The sequence below is a fragment of the Typopeltis vanoorti genome, chromosome 22, assembly GCF_054136105.1.
Source record: "Typopeltis vanoorti isolate ZY-2024b chromosome 22, IOZ_Tvanoo_1.0, whole genome shotgun sequence".
NCBI classification, from domain to species: Eukaryota; Metazoa; Arthropoda; class Arachnida; order Uropygi; family Thelyphonidae; genus Typopeltis; species Typopeltis vanoorti.
In genome coordinates, this window is record NC_143570.1 from 57,288,446 (window position 1) to 57,308,083 (window position 19,638).

Here is a 19,638-nt window from a genome sequence, read left to right on the forward strand (position 1 = left end):
AATTTTTAATAATTCACAAAGTGATCAGTGAATTAATTTTCTAACCTTGTCTTCATTTTTACAATCGCCAGCTCCAATACCACTGTCTGTAGCACTATCTCCATTACTCTCAGATTCATCATCCCCATTGATAGCTCCTGGTGATGATTTATCAGCTATTGCATCCCCTCCACCTTCTTCATCATTCCTAGTTTTTCCAATCATCTGTATTGGAGACAAAATGTTATCGTTTTCATCCTGCACATAAAAATCAATACAAAAAAAAGTTTAAAATATATTCAAAATATAGACATACTATGAGTTTTTGAAATGCACATACATTTTTTTTTTCATCATTATTATTATTCAGAATATAATACAAAAATGTACTAACAAATTATTCAAAAAGATTTTTATATATTTTTATTAACAGCACTCAACTATGATAGAAAGCGTATACAAATTTTCCACAAATACAGCTATTTGGGAGAATGCCTGGTTTGACAAAAATAGTGTCAAGATCTGCTTGTACTGAGACTATTATTATCTGAGACCTCTAGGGAGTCAAGGACTCATTGAGGAAGGCTGTCTACCCAACCCAGCTATCATACCTTCCCTTAAATTCATTTACACTAGATGCATACACTACTCCTAAGGACAACTTATTCCACTCACTCACTGCTCTCTGGGAGAAAAACCTAACTCTCACCCCTTTCTTGACTAAGAACAACCTTCCATGGATGCCCCTATGTTCTCTCCCCACCTTCCATATAACGAAAAATTTAATCTTTTGAAATCTATCACACCCATTCAAAAGTTTATAGACCTCCATCATATCACCCCTCTTTCTCCTGTTAACCAGAGTCTGCAATCCACATACTCGCAATCTGTCCTCATAATCTAAATCCCATAATCTGTATATAATCTTTGTAACTCTTCTTTACACCCTTTCCACAGCTTCTTTATCCCCTTGGAACCCGGGAGACCAAATCTGCGCACAATAATCCAGGTGTGGTCTTATCAAAGCCTTATAAAGAGGCAAAATTACTTCCATATCCTTACATGTCAAGGTTCGCTACAACATAGCAATTATCCTCAGAGTTGTATTTGCGACTTTTGCAATGTGAACTTTGAACTTTAAATTCTTATCCACCAATACACCAAGATCCCTTGCCTCTTCGGTTTCTTGTAGCATAACCCGCTAATATAATATGCCAGTGGAACTCTAATCACGCCAAAGTGCATAACTTTACACTTACTAACATTAAACAGCCGTTTTCATTTGCCCAGATTTCCAGTCTATTCAAATCATTTTGTAATTGCTGAATATCAGTAGCATCCCTGATTGCCCTGCCTATCTTCGCATCATCAGCAAACAATTGCACATCTGATGATAGATCTGCTTGATGTCATTAATGTATAGATTTAACAATAATGGCCCAAGGACTGAACCCCGAGGTACACCACTGGTTACCTTAAATCTGGCAGATTCACACCCACTGTATACCACGTTTTGATATCTGTCTGTCAACCATCCTCTGATCCATGTCAATAGATTATATTCCAATCCCATATTCTGCAGTTTATGCAACAGCCTGCCGTGTGGTATCCTATCAAATGCTTTGGAAAAATCCAACATTATCATAGTGTATCCATTCCCTTTATCCAACTCGGCCATAACATTGTTATAAAACATGACCTTCCTTTAGTAAACCCATGCTGTTTCCTGCAGAGTATAGAATGCTTGTCTACCCATTTCTGTATGTGAGTTCTTACCAACTTCTCTAAAATCTTCACTATCACACCAGAGATACTAATAGGTTAGTAGTTAGACACATCAGTTTTTGCACCACCCTTGTGCAATGAACTATCATACATTCCTTCCATTCCTGAGCTGAGACTCAAGTTATACAAATGTGTGAAAGGCCTAGCCAATTCAGCTGATCATTCCTTTAGAAGATGGGCTGATATTCCATATGTTCCTATTGGCAAATTCTTATCCAGGTTATGCAAGAGCTCTTCAACCTCATTATCATGAACCTCTTATTCATTATACTAGGATCCACTCATTTATTTCTTTATGTGACTCCCACCCACAAAATGATGTGCAACATTCACTGCTACTATCAATAAACATGAAGATAAACTTCTTGAATAGCAGCCAATTTAAAGTAAGGGATGTGGATAGATTTTAAAATGGGAAACTGGACACTGAAACTTACTTGTGTACTTGGGCCCAGAGAAGGTTCTTATAAAGTAGTGGAATTTTTCAAGTCATTGGAGAAGGCAGCCGAATAAAGAAAAGGCTTGCTCAAGGGACCTGAACAGCATAGTAGGAAATGAATCCAAGACATAGAGATGTTCTGGAAAAATGTGGAAAAACGAGTAAACTAAGAATAACAGTAAGTACCTGCTGGATAACTATCACGGGCATGGACCAATCATTACTAACACATAATTCAACATAAAGCTGTGCATAAATCCACATGGAGATAACGATTTTTGTTTTTGTTAATAGTGATATTTTCAAACTGGTTCAGGACACAGAAGTGTATTATTGTTATCATCATTACAATGCATTCCAATTACTCAACATGCAAAAAATATACTCATAACCCCATTGCTCATACCCACCTTATACAGCTTCCAGGGATGGCTTCTAGTTCTTCCCCTTCACCAGATATTCTATGAAAAATCTCTTCCGTGTCAACCTGGTAATTACCCCTTCCCAACTTATACATCTCAATCATGTCTCTCTCCTCTTCCTTCTCTCTACTAGCTCTGCAATTTACATTCTCTCATATTCGACATCATTTCAGAGACCAGAAACAACTTAATCAATCGTCTCTGAATCCTCTCCAACATGTCATCATTCCTTTTGAAAACCGGTCGACCAAATCTGTACACAGTAATCCATATGCAGCTTGATCAAGACCTTGTACAATGAAATGAATGAAAACATCCTTACTTCCACGTGTCAGTGTTCTCTGCATCATCCCCATAATCTGCTGCGTTGTCCTCATAATTTTAACAAAACATCCACGAAATTTCAAGTCCCTATCCTCCATTACTCCCCAAAACTTTCATCTTTTCTTCCTCTAAGATATTCCCACCAATCCTATACTCTGTATCCCATCTTTGCTTCCCAAATTTTAAAACCTTACACTTTACTACATTAACCTGACTTCCCCATGCCCCCCCCCACTGCAAAGCTACAACATCTGCTCTACGTCTCATAACTCTCCCAACTTTGCATCATCTGCAAACAACTGAATATCATCATTTAAGCTCTTTCCAAATGTCATTCACATACAAATTAAACAACAATGGTCCCAAAACATACCCCTGGAGCACACCACTAGTGACTTTCCTCTTCTGGGATGTCACTCCCCCATCTGTTCCAATTTAACTACTAGTTTGTCACGTGGAAATCTATCAAAAGCCTTTGCAAAATCTAAATATACTACTGTATATGCATCCGCCTTGTCCAACGTATTCGTCACCTTGTTATAATAGAACATAGAGGATCTGATGAGTTGTCCTCTCAGGGTAGAGAATCAGGAGGGAAATGGTACCAATGGATTTAGGAGCATATGATGTGAGATAGAGGTGGACAGGATATTTAATGAGATGATGCAGTAGACTGAGGAATACAGAGGATGATGAGGCATGGGGAATACAGAGGATGATGAGGAATCTTTAGGCAAATTAGTTGTGTCTGCAGAACACGTCATCATTACAGATGATTTTAACTATAGCAATATGTGGTGGAGAGAACACAAGGATCAAGAGGTTTGGATTTGGTCTTGGTATCAGATGATCTCGCCACATGGGACAAGTTGTCATACTTGCTTAGTTGGCAAGAGTGACCGTAGTTCTGACTTGGAGGATTAATACGTATGTGCAGGTATAAAGAAAGAAGAAGGAATTAATGTGGAATTACAAGATGGCTGATTGCAATAGACTAAAAAACAAGCTTGGAGTAGTACAATGGATAGCAAAATTTGAAGGAAGCGAGGATTCAGTGGCACATGGATGCTTATTAAGAAATATTTGGGGCAAATTACTTGAAGTAAAAAAAGATAAAAACATTTTGGAGTCAAATCAATGACCAGAGAAATCAAACAAGAATTGCATATGAAAACAAGGTCATGGTAGGCAGAGAGAGAGACCTTGTTCATGAGGAATATAAGTTTTAATCTAGGAAGATGACTAGTGTAGTAAGGAGAGAAAATTTGAATATGAGAAGAGAATATCACTGTGATCCAAGGAGAATTCCAAGGACTTGTTTTGGCATGTAGCCATTTAGAAATGGAACTGCTAGATGAAAGAGTAGTCAGAGGAACAATGTGGATGATATAGTAGAGATGCTTAATCATCATCATCAAATTCCTAACATATACCTTATTTTCCGGTGTGTAAGACGCTCCTATGTATAAGACGCACCCAAGAAATTTAATACAATTTTCTGGAAAAAACCTAAACTTTAAACCATTTCAAAATCGCAATTTTTTCGATGTTGAATCACATATTTATGAAAAGAAATAATTTTGTCTTCATATTCTTTTGCCATTTTTTGACTGATTTTTGTTTTTGTTCGCATACAAAGTCCACTGTGTTTCATGAAACGGTAACACCATGATGCACCACCTTTAAAATCTTCAATGTTATGCTCGCAGGCTACTTTGACTGCATGTGTACAAATCATTTTTGTTGAAATGGCAATGCCATTTTGCCGATTTTCTTGCACCCATTTCAAAACTTCGGTCTCTAGTTCTGGCCACTTCGCAATTTTTTGACTTTCCGCGCGCTTTTCATTACGCAAATTCTACAAAATCTCCTTCTGACCACGCCAAGTTCTAATCATTTTTTCTGTAGGCGGAGGTCCAAAATGTCTTTCAGCTTCTCTATTCCCATGTTCTTCTGCATATTTTACAACCTGCAATTTGTAACTTGAAGAATATTAATGTCGCCTGTTTTTTTCCATCACTAAAATCTACGGGGAAATATCAAACTGAATACAAAATATCTCAACATGTCAACTCAATACTGATAAACATCGGTAACTGATTACTCGGATAGGATATTATGAAACTTGAATAGGGACTCCCCGTTCTTAGCCGATGACGCGCTAGAAGTCACGTGAAGGTCATGCATCAATTTGATTGCACCATTAACCGCCTACAAAGATCTTGGAACATAAAAGGGAGTGCATATGACTTTGAAAAGAGGAAACAATCTTTATCTTCATTATATAAGATGCACCCCCATTTTTAAGATGAATTTTTAAGGTAAAAAAGTGCATTTTATACACCGAAAAATACGGTACCTTCAGGGAGTGTACAAGATATTATGATAGTAATACATGAAAATTTACATCATTACTTACTTCCTATCAACAATTTTCCTCCAGATTACTCTGTTATCTGTCAAGATTTCAAGTATTATCAATTGTATTTCTGTCTTTCATCTCCTCCACCTCTGCTCAGCTAATTTTAAGTAGTACTTTGCTTTCTTACATTTTTCTCTGTATTCTCTAAAAGGACAAACTGATTTACTTAATAGGACTTTCAATGTGCTTTCTTCTTTTCCTTGATTTTAACTTCCTGAGTCTACCATTTAGTTCTGAATTTTCTATCCTTGCAGATTACCTCACTGCATACCTCTCTGACTGAATCAATCAATATTCTTTTTAAAGGTTTGCCAGTGAATCTCCAAGATTTGGTCTTGTTTTCAAATTCTGTTTAATGATCACTTTATTACAATCCTAATAAAACAGATTTTATTGTTGGAGGGATAGGGAGGGTTGAAGGATAAGAAGTGAATGAAGAGAATATCGAGCAGTCAATAAGGCATTGGGACTAGATGGGATTTTCCCAAATGTTTTAAGGGAATGTGCTACAGAACTAACCATGCCATTGACCTTGCAGTTTAATGAAAGCCTTAAAATAGGGCAGTTTTGTAAGGAATAGAGTGAGGGTAAGATTCTAATTATCACCCTTCATAAGGGTGATAATTAGAATAAAAAGTTAGAATGTATAGAATGGTTTGTATTTCCCTTGTAGTAATTAAGATTTTAGAATGATAAGAGCTCTAATTCAGAATTGGGCAGACAAAGGTAATATTATTTATGAAGCCTAGCATGGATTTCTCAATGGGTGCTCTTGATTTTAATAATCTTGGGTGTTTGGTTTTTTTATTCAAAAATGTAACAAGATCAGTGGATGATGAAAATGCATGTACTATACTAACATCCAACACAAAAACTACGCATTATCAGTGCATTCAAGCATACAGCTGTAACAATTTACTCCAATGAGTAGGTGCTGAAGAAGGAATATGAAATTATTAATCAAACCTTTATAAAAAAAAAAAAAATGGCTACAAAACAGTTCATAAGGCAGGTATCAAACCTCTTGTAAAATTAAAAAGTATACCTAGATCATCTAAAGATCCTCTTTCTTACCTTGTCTACCCAAGGGGTGGACAAGGTAAGTGCACATTTAACTTACCCTACGCAGTTAAGTGCACCGTTAACTTAACCTACGCAGTTAAGTGCACTGTTAACTTACCCTATGCAGGAGGAAACAGGGCGCACAATTCCAATAAGAAAAGACAAACACAAATGCCACATTAAATTCCTTTACTATGGTAAAACAAGCCTATCAGACCATGCACTTCAAACCTGTAGCAGAATTAACTGGAACGGCACCAAGTCCCGAAATTGTATCAAACTTGTTTTGAAAAAAAAATTCACAGGGCTGTGGAAATGCTAATTCATCATCCTTATCTCAACAAGAATAATGGATTAGTAATTCCAAGAATCTGGAAGACCCATCTTTATGAAGCCCAGCATGGATTTCTCAAAGGGTACTCTTGTTTAGGTAATCTTGTTTTTTTTATTATTATTCAAGAATTATTATTATTATTATTAATATCTGACCTCCATGGAGTCAGAAATTCATTGTGGGGGTACATAGGGGATTTTAAATAGAAAGTAATCATTATTTACTTTTGAGAATGATAAAAATGAGCATTACACTGAAAATAAAAATATCTGTGAAGTTGAGCAGCTTTCAGGGGTGAAATGTAGATTCAAAATATTACTGGGAAAAAGTCAAGGATAAGTGGGATGAAACCTCCACATGGCCTTTTTGGGAATGTGGAGAACCAACTATGGCTTCTGACCTGACATCCAATCCTTACCTTCTCATGGCACACCCTGTTGGGCATCTACCTGGATATTGAACAAACAAGGATGGACTGACAATTTGGGATTTAACCAACCAAATTGTATTCTTATTGGCTTAAACAAGAACTGAAAATGATGGTACAAGATGATGGAATTTCATGCTAGCTGGGAGTGATGCCTGGTTAAACAAGACATCAGTGGATTTCGTCAGGGAACCAGGACGAATAGCCAGAAGTCAGCTATTGGAACAAACCCTAACTCAACTCAGCAGAGATCAATATTGACACCATCAACATAAAAAAAGCATCAATGGAAAAGAAATGGAATGAGCAAAAGAATTGGATAAGTACCCGATCAACCTAATAAGTGATACCAAAACAAAGAAGACAAAAACAGGTGAGATTTTTCTAAGCAACAAATACAAGATGTTATATTCAAGAAATAACAATTGACGAAAAGAAGGAGTAGCTATAATATTAAACACTAAATATGAAGATAATCTTCATAAATGGCAAGCAACATCAAATATAGTAATGTAGGCTAATATATGAGAATGGGGAAACTGGAGAATGACACTTATTTGTGCTTAAGATCCCACAAAAGTTCTGCCGAGGAATTTTCTCAAAACATTAGAGAAGGCAGCTGACACAATGAAATAGGGAAAGTTGGACTTTGTAGGAGATTGAAACACCACAGTAGGAAATGATTACCAGACATATAAGAATGTTTCAGGAAAATTTGGAGAAAAGTGCAAAGCTAATAATAATGGTAAGTTCCTGCTAGATTTGTGCTCAGGACATGTTATTACTAATACCATGTTCCAGCATAAAAATGTGCACAAATTCATATGGACAGAAGATGCAAGGGATAAGAAAAGTGTCACTGCCTGTGCTATTGTCAACTGTGATGTTTTCCCCACTGGTTCAGGACACAAGCATACAGAGGATTTGAAATAAGAAGTAGTCACCATTTAGTGTTGAGCAGGATAAGAGTGAACTTCTTATTGAAAAGAAGGGTGTGTAAGAAAGTTTTGAAACAAATCCAAGTTGAACAGCTATCAGAAGTGAACTGTATACTCAAATACACAAACGTTATTCAAGAAAAACTAAAAAAGTTCGAAAAAAAGAATCAAACTTTGGGGATTCAGCAACAAACCCTAAAGAAAACTTTGATGGATTAGCTAGAGAGGCATGCAGTGAGGTAATCTGCAAGGATAGAAAAATCAGACCTCCTTGGCAGACTCAGGAATTTAAAGAGGCAGTCAAGGAAAAGAAGAAACCATGTCAAAAGTTCCTGGCAATTAAGTCAGCTTGTGCTCTGGAAATACACAGAAAAATGTAAGAAAGCAAAGCATTGTGTAAAATTAGCTAAACAAAAGTCATGGGAAGACTTCGGTAAGAACATAGAAAATAAATATCAGAAATGTGGTACGAGAGGGAGGGCCGAAAAGTTCTGATAAACACCTAGAACAAAAATCATACTAAAGCAACTGATATAACCAGATGAAAGAACATATCGTGGGGGAATATGTATAATAATGTGTAAGTTACGTGACACTACCTCAATTCCTTCATGGTGATTATCAGAACTTTTCAGCACACCGTTGCAAAATATTCTGGAAGCTACTGAAAAAAAAAAAGCTCAGAAACAGAGGAAAGAGTACTGTAAAAATGGATTAGAAATGAAGGATACATGAAAACTGGGGATAAAGAGCTCTATTCTCGATGTATGGAGTAACTACTTTAAAAGATTGGTAAATGAAACAAATCAGTGAGAGCATAGTGGTAGAAAACACTCAACAGGAATTCCATCTGGAATATATATCTGTAGTTGAAGTAGAAAAAGTTATCGCAAACCTGAAATGTGGAAAGGCAGATGGAATAGATATTTGACCAGAAATGCTAAAATATGGAGATGTAAAAGCTTTACAGTGGCTACACAGCAAAATTCAGAAAGCCTGTTCAGAGGGTCGAGTTGCAGATGCTTGGAGTAATGTGCTCATAGTACCCATCTTTGAAAAAGGGAATAAAGCTGAATGTGAGAATTACAGAGGAATTTCTCTACTGAGTGTACCTGGTAAGATTAATGCAAGTATTCTTGAAAAATGGCTAAGAATAACTGTGAAGGAAAAGCTTAGAGAACAAGCTGGGTTTAGGCCAAACAGGTTGTCAGGATCGGATTTTCACTTTAAGACAAATAGTTGAGAAATCATGGGAATATAACAAGGATCTGTATTTGAGTTTTGTAGATCTGGAAAAGGAATATGACAAGTTGGCAAGAGGAAAGCTGTTCAAAATTCTCCAGTTATATGGTGTAAATGGGATATTATATGTATTACTGCATATAATTCCTCTATTTCAGTTGTAAATCAGCAGTTAGAATTGAAGGGGGTACAGGAAGATGGTTTCATGTTAAGTCAGGTGAGAGATAAGGGTGTACATTATCTCCACTGTTATTCATCATCTATATGGATCACATTATGAAGGAAAGTGATATTAAACCTAATATCAAAATGGAGAAGTTAATCTCAGCTATTTACTTTTTGCAGATGATATTATACTTCTAAATAAACCAGGACAAATTTGTAGGATTTCCTGATCAAATTTAATAACTGCTGTAATAAATTTGGTACAAAAATCAGCATTAAAAAGACAAAGACAATGAAAATAAGCAGGAACATTGAAAACATCAACTGAATCCTGAATGGAGAATCTATAGAATAAGTAAAACATTTCACTACTCGGGCACAATTTTTAGTGAAGATGGTAAATTAAATATGGAAATAGACTACAGAATCAACAAAGCTAGTATGTCAGGAAGTCAACTGAATAAATTTGTATGGAATAAGAAAGAAATTAGTGAAAACACTAAATTAGCTGTATACAAGACAGGAAGTCTTGTATATGGATCTGAGAGTTGGGTTAGAAATAAAATTCTTGATCAAAGACTGGAGACTACAGATATGAGAGTCCCGAGAAAGATTGGGAGACTGAACAGATGGCATCAATGGCAGTATCATATTAAAAACAAGAACATTAGGCCACTTGAACAGAATAGGAGAGGAAAGATTAGCTAAACATGTGGTCATTGCCAGAATAGCAAAAAAAAAAAAAAGACCCAGAGGAAGACCAAGATGTATGTGGATTGATACAGTAAAAAGTGACTTAGAATAGTGTTTCTCAACCACCGGGCCATGGCTCATTACAGGGCCCTGGCATCAATTATACTGGGCCGTGAGAGGTTCTCCTGGAATTCATCATTTTAGTTTTCTAAGCATTTTTCATGAATAAATATTTTATAGTGGAAATATTCTGAGGAGAATAATATTCGTGAATGTGTCTAAAAGCTCAGACCCAGAACACCTAAATAACATCTGTGTAGCAAATGTCACCGACTAAACCGCATATTTTTAAACATGGAAGTATTCATGAATGACCTGCAATTTTCAGACATCAAAATCTTTCAACATTCAGGGAAGGGAATACCGCTGTTTATGACCGGTCATAAAAATTGCCTGCAAGCCGATTACAATGAGTGGCTTATCCTCTGTTCTCAAAATTAAACAGAATAACATCTGTGTTGCAAATGTCAGTGACCAATCAGCAAGGAAGTATAAAGAAAATTTTTCCACTGAAATTGAAGATCAAGGCAGTCGGTATTTGGTTCTCAAATCTAGTAATACTGAATACTGTTTCTTTGCAAGTTCGCATTGCAGTGTGTGTAAGTGCTTGTTTCGAAACCAGAGTGCTGTGATTTTTTAAAAGTAATAGGCCTACAGATTTAAATTTTAATATGAATAAAAGACAAGGGACTTTGTTTAATTTTGGTGTTAAGAAATCTCTTATTGAAGGTGTTGGTGACACAACAAATAGTGATTCATACACCTCAAGCCTAAACAGCGATCTCCAGGACGTACAAAAGGAGGGGGAAACTACCAACACACAGAAGAAAAAGTCTGCATTTTTTGGACAGCTATTTAAAATTTGGTTTCATACAATGCCCTGACAGTGACCAATTGCCATGATCTCAATGTATCATTTCTGGGAAATGAAGCTATGAAGCCATTGCAACTCATCTGACATCTCAACACAAAACATTCCAATCTAGTCAACAAACCTATTGAATTCTTTATCGTAAAAGAGATGTCAGTACGAACTCCAACACAATTTTTCCATTCGAGACCTCTCTCTTCAATGAAACCATTTAAAACTTTGAAATTTTCACTGCTAGTAGTGTGCTTAAATAATTCAGAAACACTTAAAATGTCTTCCTTCATGTCGCTTTCATCATAGTCAATTATTTCCCAAGTTTCAACCACTGACACTTCACTTCACTTCTGATGGCATCCTATTTAGCAGATAGCTAAATGTAAAAAAACTGTATTCCACTGGCAAAGAACTCGTTAAGCCTTTTTTTTTTTTGATTGCTGCTTGTAATGAAGTATTATGCCAATCTGCAGCAAGTAAAATGAAAGACATCCCATTGTTGAATGATACAGTTGAAAGGCGGATATCTGATAGGAAAGAAGATACAGAAACGCATTGAAAAAATTAAAAAATCGAAGTTGTTTGCATTACAACTTGATGAATCTATAGATATTCAGATCAACAACATTTTACTTATGTTGTTGATCTGAATAGATATTCAGATCAACAATCTGAATTGTTGATCTGAATCAACAATTTAGATCAACAGGATGTACGATATATTGACTATGATGAAAGCAACATGAAGGAAGACATTTTAAGTGTTTCTGAATTACTTACGCACACTACTAGCAGTGAAAATTTCAAAGTTTTAAATGGTTTCATTGAAGGGAGAGGTCTCGAATGGAAAAATTGTGTTGGAGTTCGTACTGACAGCGCCGACTATTTACAGGTAGAAATTCAGGTTTTGTCAGGTTAAAAGGACATGGCAGGCAATCACTTACTGTCAAGACATTGCTACATTCGTAGGCAAAACCTGGCCTCCAAAAAAATGGCACTTGAGCTTAATGAAGTCCTGTCTCAATATGTTAAAATTATAAATTATATAAAAACAGTGCTTTAAATACAAGACTGTTAAAAGCATTGTGCGATGAAATGGACTCTGATCATCAAAATCTTTTCCATTCGGAAGTTTGTTGGCTGTCCTGGTAAAGTTCTTAAGAGATTATATGAACTCCGAAAGGAAGTTGAGCTGTTTCTAATTGATAAGAAAAGTGACCTGTCCCATTATTTCCAGGACAATAAATGAGTAGCCAGGATAGCATATCTCAGCGACATATTTTCTTACATAAATGAGTTGAATTTAAAACTTCAAGGTCCAGATACAACAATATTTGAGTCGCTCACTTGCCAAATCGATTAACTCCATAAAATAAAAAGTGGAGAAAAGTGATAAAATAATACACATTGTTTTTTAAAATTCCATTTAAAATATAAATTCAAATAAACATTGTAGAATGTATTATTGCAGATGTAACTTTTATCTAACGACATATAAAATGTATAAGATAGAATATCCTTGGAGTAATCGTTATTATTAAAATTTTTGCTTGACTAAGGGAGTTAATCGATTTGGCATGTGAAAAAAAGTAATAACATCAAATTCAGTCTTCAAATTATTTTTTTATTACAGAAAAACTTCATTATCATACATTTTTTATTATAGATTTTTCGCAAAAATGAATAATAACTGTTCTGTTACTGTTACAATTATTATTATTAGTTCGTTTAAATTGATTCATCAGCGACATAAATGATGTCTTCTTCGTCAGCTGTATTTGAGGTCCCGTCATGTCGATTTGTTCTTAAGTTTTTATAATAATCATGTTTAATAGGAGGAATGAATTTCAACAGGTCCATCATATCTTTCCTCTTGTCACAGTTCTACCTGTAGGATATAACAAAGGCTGGTCTACATTTTTCAGACCTAGTGGTCTACCTGCTACAGATTTTTCTTATATTAATGGCATGAAATTCTGAATCTTCGTTCAAGTCATATTTGAATTGTATGACTTGGGGTTTCGACCTTTCTAATTTTATCCAGTGCATTTTAAGCCATGTTACTTTCCTGTTAATGATAGAATTTTCTAAAGGATTTGTTGAAAAAAAATCCTGATGCGTCATTTGAACCACATTAAATGGTGCTTTCTTTTTACTGGTTTTGATTATATTGTACCATTTTTTTCACATGTGACTCGATAATGGCAAAATTTGAATCATTAGGCAAATAACTATGTCCACTTACCAAAAATTTCATTTCAATTGACTCAGCTCTTATTTCTGTACTTCGAACCAATTTCAATAAACTTAAGACAGTTTTGATATTTCTATTTTGTCCAGTACACGAATCTGAATAGGTTAGTATTTTTTCATAATTTTTAGCATAAGTCTTTATATACTTTATTAGGAATGATGAAATTTCCTGAGACCCACGAGATCCTTCAGTTTCTCGCCAAACGAACATGTGTCTTATATTTTTATTAAAATTGTGGCAACCAAAATTATAAACCTATAATTTCGCTTATAATAAGCTACTGATGTAATAAGTTTAGGAAAGGCTAAAGCCTTTTCTAAGTCAAAAGAAAATACAAAAATTTCTTCGGATGCTGCCATTCTATCTGCAGCCATATGACTACAAGCCTGTTCAGCCTCTTGTAAGTGAGCATCCTTTTCAAGTTTTGCCATCCGAATTCCCTCACTATCCGAAGAATGAATTTTTATTTGCAAAGAATCACAAGTTTGGCATGTATCTTTAGACAGCTGCTTGAAATGTAAATTAAATTTAGTGGAGAATACCTTGTAGTAATATTTTTCTTTCACCGGTACTATATCTTCATCTTCACATTGCGCGATGTACAGTTCATACATTTTCTAAATATTTAGGTCTGGATTTAAATATTTTCGTCTTGGATTGTGAGCTCTTGTGTATTGACTAGTGTAGGTGGGAAATGAGTCTATATGTTTTATACCATGTGCATCATTGATTTGCCTGGAACATGGCGACCGCAACAATCAATCAAAGACGAAACTTGTTCTTTACAGCAACAGTCGTATATTCGTCCATCACTTATCTGATAAATATCCTTAAAATATTTTTTGCAAACATAAATATCATTTTTTTGGCTATTTCGAAAATAATATGTCAAAGAACGTGATCTTGGCATTTTACTGTTATCCTTCGGGCGCCTTATTTTTATTTCGTTAACTTTAATACAACCTCTTAAAAAAATATTTTGCTCAAGTTGACTGTCTAAATTATAAAATGCCTCCATGGCAGCTTCTCTTTCATCCAAAGTAATTTTTTGATTGCACTTCTGATGATATCGACATATTACATCTACAAATGTTTTTGCAGGTATTAAATTTCCCCTTCTATTTCCAAACCTTGTATTCTTCTAGGCTTTTGGACATTTCCAGCCCATTTATCAGGATTACAACTTCTTTTCCACACAACTGAATTATTTGTTGTAATGTTTTCACTACTACAATCAGATGACGAATCCAAAGAAATACATAAACGTTTTCTTGAGCCGAGCTTTCCTAATAAATTGTACTGAAGATCCATCAGATTCATCATTTTCCACATCCAAATAATTATTATTAGTCTCATCCATCTTGATATTATAACGGTATAATTTTTTTTTTTCTAAAAACAACTGACATTAAAATTTACAAGTACTGACTTCTGCGGCAGTTAGACTGTAATAACTGATTAATTATTTTACTTTTTTTGTGATGAGACAGCACTAAACAATTTACCATTATCATCAAGTACTTGCTTCTGCGTTTGAATTGCATTATTGCAGTGATTGACATTAGAGTATGGAGTTAATTAGATTGGCTTCTGAAATAAATTATTTATTATTCGTGGCCAACAAAAATTTTGTCATTTAGTGGTGTTAATCCTTATTATTAGGGAAATTTATTATGAATATAAAAAGTTAGGAGTCAATCATGTGCTTTGACACTAAAATTTAAAAAAATTCAAAAAGTGGAGTTAATCGATTTGGCTTGTGAATGGCTCATTTAATGTTTGGAACAAGATTGAATCATTCAAAAAGAAACTTAAACTCTGGCTTAATATGATCGCTGAAAGAAATAATGAAATGTTTCAGTCGTACTCAGATTATATTATGGAAGCAGGTGATTTCTGTTCACAGAATTCAGTTTCAGATATTACTGCAGCCCATTTGAAGATAATGTTTGAAAATTATTATCATGAACACGAGGATGCCCCGGAGGCAAAATATGTGGATTGTGAACCCGTTTGTTGAACACAAAGAGACAACCTGTTCCCCATGAAGAAACCTTTCAACTTATTGAATTATCACCACACAAAGGACTGGAAAGTACTTTTAATTCTATGAGTAATTCAAAATTCTGGATAAGAATAAAAAATGAATATCCAAATTTACATGAAATAGCAATGAGATTTTTTCTTTGCTTTTCCACCACATATTTGTAAAATTGCAATATTATTTTACGAATACAACGGAATGATAACAATTTTATCTCTGCAGGTCAGTGTCCTTCTCATTATTGCAGCAATCCTCTGTGTTACCTTCACTACCTTTGCAATATGTCCCCTAAATTTCAGTTCTCTATCAATCATCAAACCCAGATCTCGTCTCCCCTACTTCCTCCAGTTTAACTCCTCTCATAGAGTATGCAGCGTCCCAACGATGTGTCCCAAACCTCAAGACCTTACATTTTGCTGTATTAAACTGACACCCCAATTCATTTGCCCATTTGTCTAGCTTATTCAAATCCTCTTGCAGGGCTACTACATCTGCACTATTACTAATAACTCTTCCCAGCTTCGCATCATCCGCAAACAACTGAATATCCCATTGTAATCCACAGACAATGTCATTGATATAAAGGTTAAACAATATAGGTCCCAGCATTGAGCCCTGTGGAACACCACTCGTAACCTTCTGCCTAATGGAATTAGTTGCGGTTGGTGGTGTGGTGGAGAGACGGAAAGTTGTAGGTAGATGCCCTCCCTCGATGAGTCTTTGGACTCCCTGGAGGTGTTACATAATAATAATAATATTACACAACAGAATAAAGAGCACATATGAGATCATTCTTAGTGAAGAAAAGGCTGGCTTCAGAAAGAATTGTGCCATTGGATCAGATCTTCATAATACAAAGACTAGCAGAATTATACTGAGAACATAACAAAAATATCTATTACTGTTTTATAGACAGCCATTTTAAACAGGCATTCGACTCAATGAACAGAGTAACTTTATTAAGAATATTAAAACAGAAACAAATCAATGAAGATAACCTAGACTTCTTAGAAAAATATTATAATTTCACAGAAACAATAATTATATTCAACAGTATAACAACAGATAAAATATACGTCAGTAAAGGAGTAGCCCAAGGATGTCCCATCTCCCCATATCTTTTTAACATCCACCTAGAGGATATGGTTAACCAAGCCTTGGAAGGAGAAAAAGGGGTCAACCTAAATGGTTATAACCTTAATAACATAAAATATGCAGATGACACTGTAATAATAGTGGACTCAAAAGAAAAAAAATGGTGAACCTAATGACCAAACTAAACAATATGGCTAAAGAATACAGATGACCATAAATACAGACAAAACAAAAATCTTGATAATTGGGAAAAACTAAAAAAAAAAAGTAAACTGCAGTCCACATTCCCTCAGCTGATCCTCATAACTAACATGATATAGTCCTGAAACCACCTTTGTTATCTGCCTTTGTACCCTTTCCACAGTTAATTTATCCCCTTCAAATCCTGGGGACCAAACCTGAGAACAATAGTCTAAGTGTGGTCTGATCAGGGTCTTATACAATGGTATGATTACTCATTTATCACTGCATGTCAGCATACTTCTCATTATTGCAGCAATCCTCTGTGTTACCTTCACCACCTTTGCAATGTGTCCTCTGAATTTAATGTTTCTATCAATCATCAACCCCAGATCTCATCTCCCCTACTTCCTCCAGTATAGCTCCTCCAAAAGAGTATGCAGCGTCCCATCGATGTGTCCCAAACCTCAAGTTCTTACATTTTGCTGCATTAAACCGACATCCCCATTCATTTGCCGATCTGTCTAGCTTATTCAAATCATCTTGCAAGGCTACTACATCTGCACTATTACTAATAACCCTTCCCAGCTTCACATCATCATCAAACAACTGAATATCCCCTTGCAATCCACTGACAATATCAATAATATAAAGATTAAACAATATAGGTATCAGTACTGAGCCCTGTGGAACCCCACTTGTAACCCTCTGCCTCCTTGAAACTGCCTCACCATACACAACTCTCTGATACCTATCGGACAGCCAATCCTGAATCCAGTTGACCGGCCTGACATCCAAACCCATGTGCTGCAACTTCAATATCAGCTTATCATGTTGCACCCTGTCAAATGCCTTTGCTAAATCCAAGAAAATGGCAGTATATGCCTTTCCCTCATCTACTGCTCTTGTCACTTTATTATAAAAGGCAAGCATATTACTAAAACAAGAGCGCCCCTTCACAAATCCATGTAGACTCTCACAGATAACATTACCCTCATCTGCCAATGCTGTATACAGTCCCTAGCTAATTTCTCCAAGATCTTAACAACTACTGATGACACACAAACTGGCATTTAATTAGACACTTCCAGTCTGCTACCACCCTTATGCAATGGCACTATCTTACCTTCCTTCCATTTCCTGAGCACCTTTCCTGTAGCCATACTTTCATTGAAAATCCAAGTCAAAGGAGCTGTCAGTTCTTTAGCACATACTCTCAAAACTTGTGGTGAAATACCAACCAGTCCCACAGCTTTACTGATATCCAGAGTATTCAGTATTTGGAACATGCTCTCCTCCTGTACCTCTAAACCACAAACTGGCCATATCCCTATAGTATTAAAATTTACTCCTCCAGGATAAAATACACCAATAAAGTGTTCATTGAACAATTCCACTATGTCCTCTGAATCAGTCACTCAATTCCCATTTTCATCCCACAATAATTTCTTCTCCTACTGGCCACACAGCTAAAAAATTCCCTAGAATTTTATTTGGATCTTAGGGCCAATCTCTTCTCATATTCCAGTTTCACCTTCCTTACCATACTAGTCACTCTCTTGGCCTGTGTCTTATATTCTTCATACATCTGCTCTTAACCTGTCTCCTTATCATCCACTTTACACCAAATTGTGTCTTCTTCTTCACTTGTGGAATACAGCTTACTATTGCTGCTAACAAATATTCCTTCACAATTTCCTAAGCACTAATGATATCCCGGCCTTCCAATTTCTCACTCCATGAAACTTCCTCAAGTTGATGTCTAAGACTATTATAATCACCTGCCTTATAATTCCACGTATGTTCTCTTTGCGTCTCTGATATTCCTGCATGTCTATTCATCTTCCAAGTCAAAACCACATGGTCACTCTCTCCAACTGGTGGGAGAGATGTCATCTCAGTTATTATCAACTCTTCTGATGCTATGACCAAATCCAAAACTGTTGAACTCTTGTTCCCTCTTTTACATGTTGCCTAAGACATTTGTCACTCAAGAATTCTAGAAATTCCATTCCCTTATTGATACATGCTGCATCTTCCTCTCCTCAATTCATACTGCTGTAGTTAAAATCATCTTATAACAATCATTCTTCTTGCACTTGCCAAGCTCAACTATCTAAACATCTCCTGGTCCCCATCCTCTGTGCTCTTTGGTTTGTAGCAACACCCCATTAAATATCCCTTCCTGCCCATCTCTACCTCACACCATATGCTTTCAAAATCATTAGTGTCATCACTGCCTTCCAAAACCTCCACTCTTAGAGGACATAAGTCGTCACTTATCATAAGCAGTACTCCACCACAACGCTTTCCCTTCCTATCCTGCCAAAAAAATGCTGTACCCTGCTACTTCTATTCCTGTTATTATATCCTCTTCTGTCAACCACGTCTCAGTGATCCCAATAATCTTTGGCCAGGCTGATGCTATCAGCGCCACCAATTCCTCTCCTTTATTCCGGATACTCCTGTATTAGTATAAAAGCATAAAAATGCCACTGTTTCTATACCATTATCCCCTCTAGACTACTCCACTGGGCTTAGTGTTACCTGATGTTATCCCCCCTTCTTCCAAGTATCCATTCCCACAAGAGGCCACTCCTGCTACCATCAACCTTGGGCATTCTAGTTTCCCTGCATTGACACACTGACTCGTTCAGAACAGCAATCTCTCCAGATGCCTACTTCCTTCCTCATTCAAATGCAAGCGATCTCTCACTCGCACACAACTCCTCTCTGTCCTCAAACGTCCTCCAAACATCCACATATTCCAGTCCTCTCTTGTCACACATTCTCGCTATTATGTTATTCAATATCACCGCTCTTCTGCTCAGCTCGTCACTATCATACCTAGGCAACACGCACACTATCTTTCCTCTCTGCGTCTTCTTTCATACAACCTCAAGCAAGA

The 19,638-nt window shown here is 36.0% G+C and overlaps 1 protein-coding gene across 6 annotated transcripts in view; it reads right to left on the reverse strand.

Annotated features, from left to right (window-relative positions):
- Positions 1 to 19,638, reverse strand: part of LOC150094432 (protein alan shepard-like) — a 725,446-nt gene that overhangs the window by 649,493 nt on the left and 56,315 nt on the right. For 5 of the 6 annotated variants that reach the window (XM_090411870.1, XM_090411873.1, XM_090411868.1 and 2 more), the window contains exon 2: positions 46 to 237. In XM_090411870.1, coding sequence (XP_090267996.1) covers positions 46 to 237 — 192 coding nt within the window. The remainder of the gene's footprint in view (positions 1 to 45; positions 238 to 19,638) is intronic. The other variant, XM_090411869.1, reaches the window with a different exon arrangement.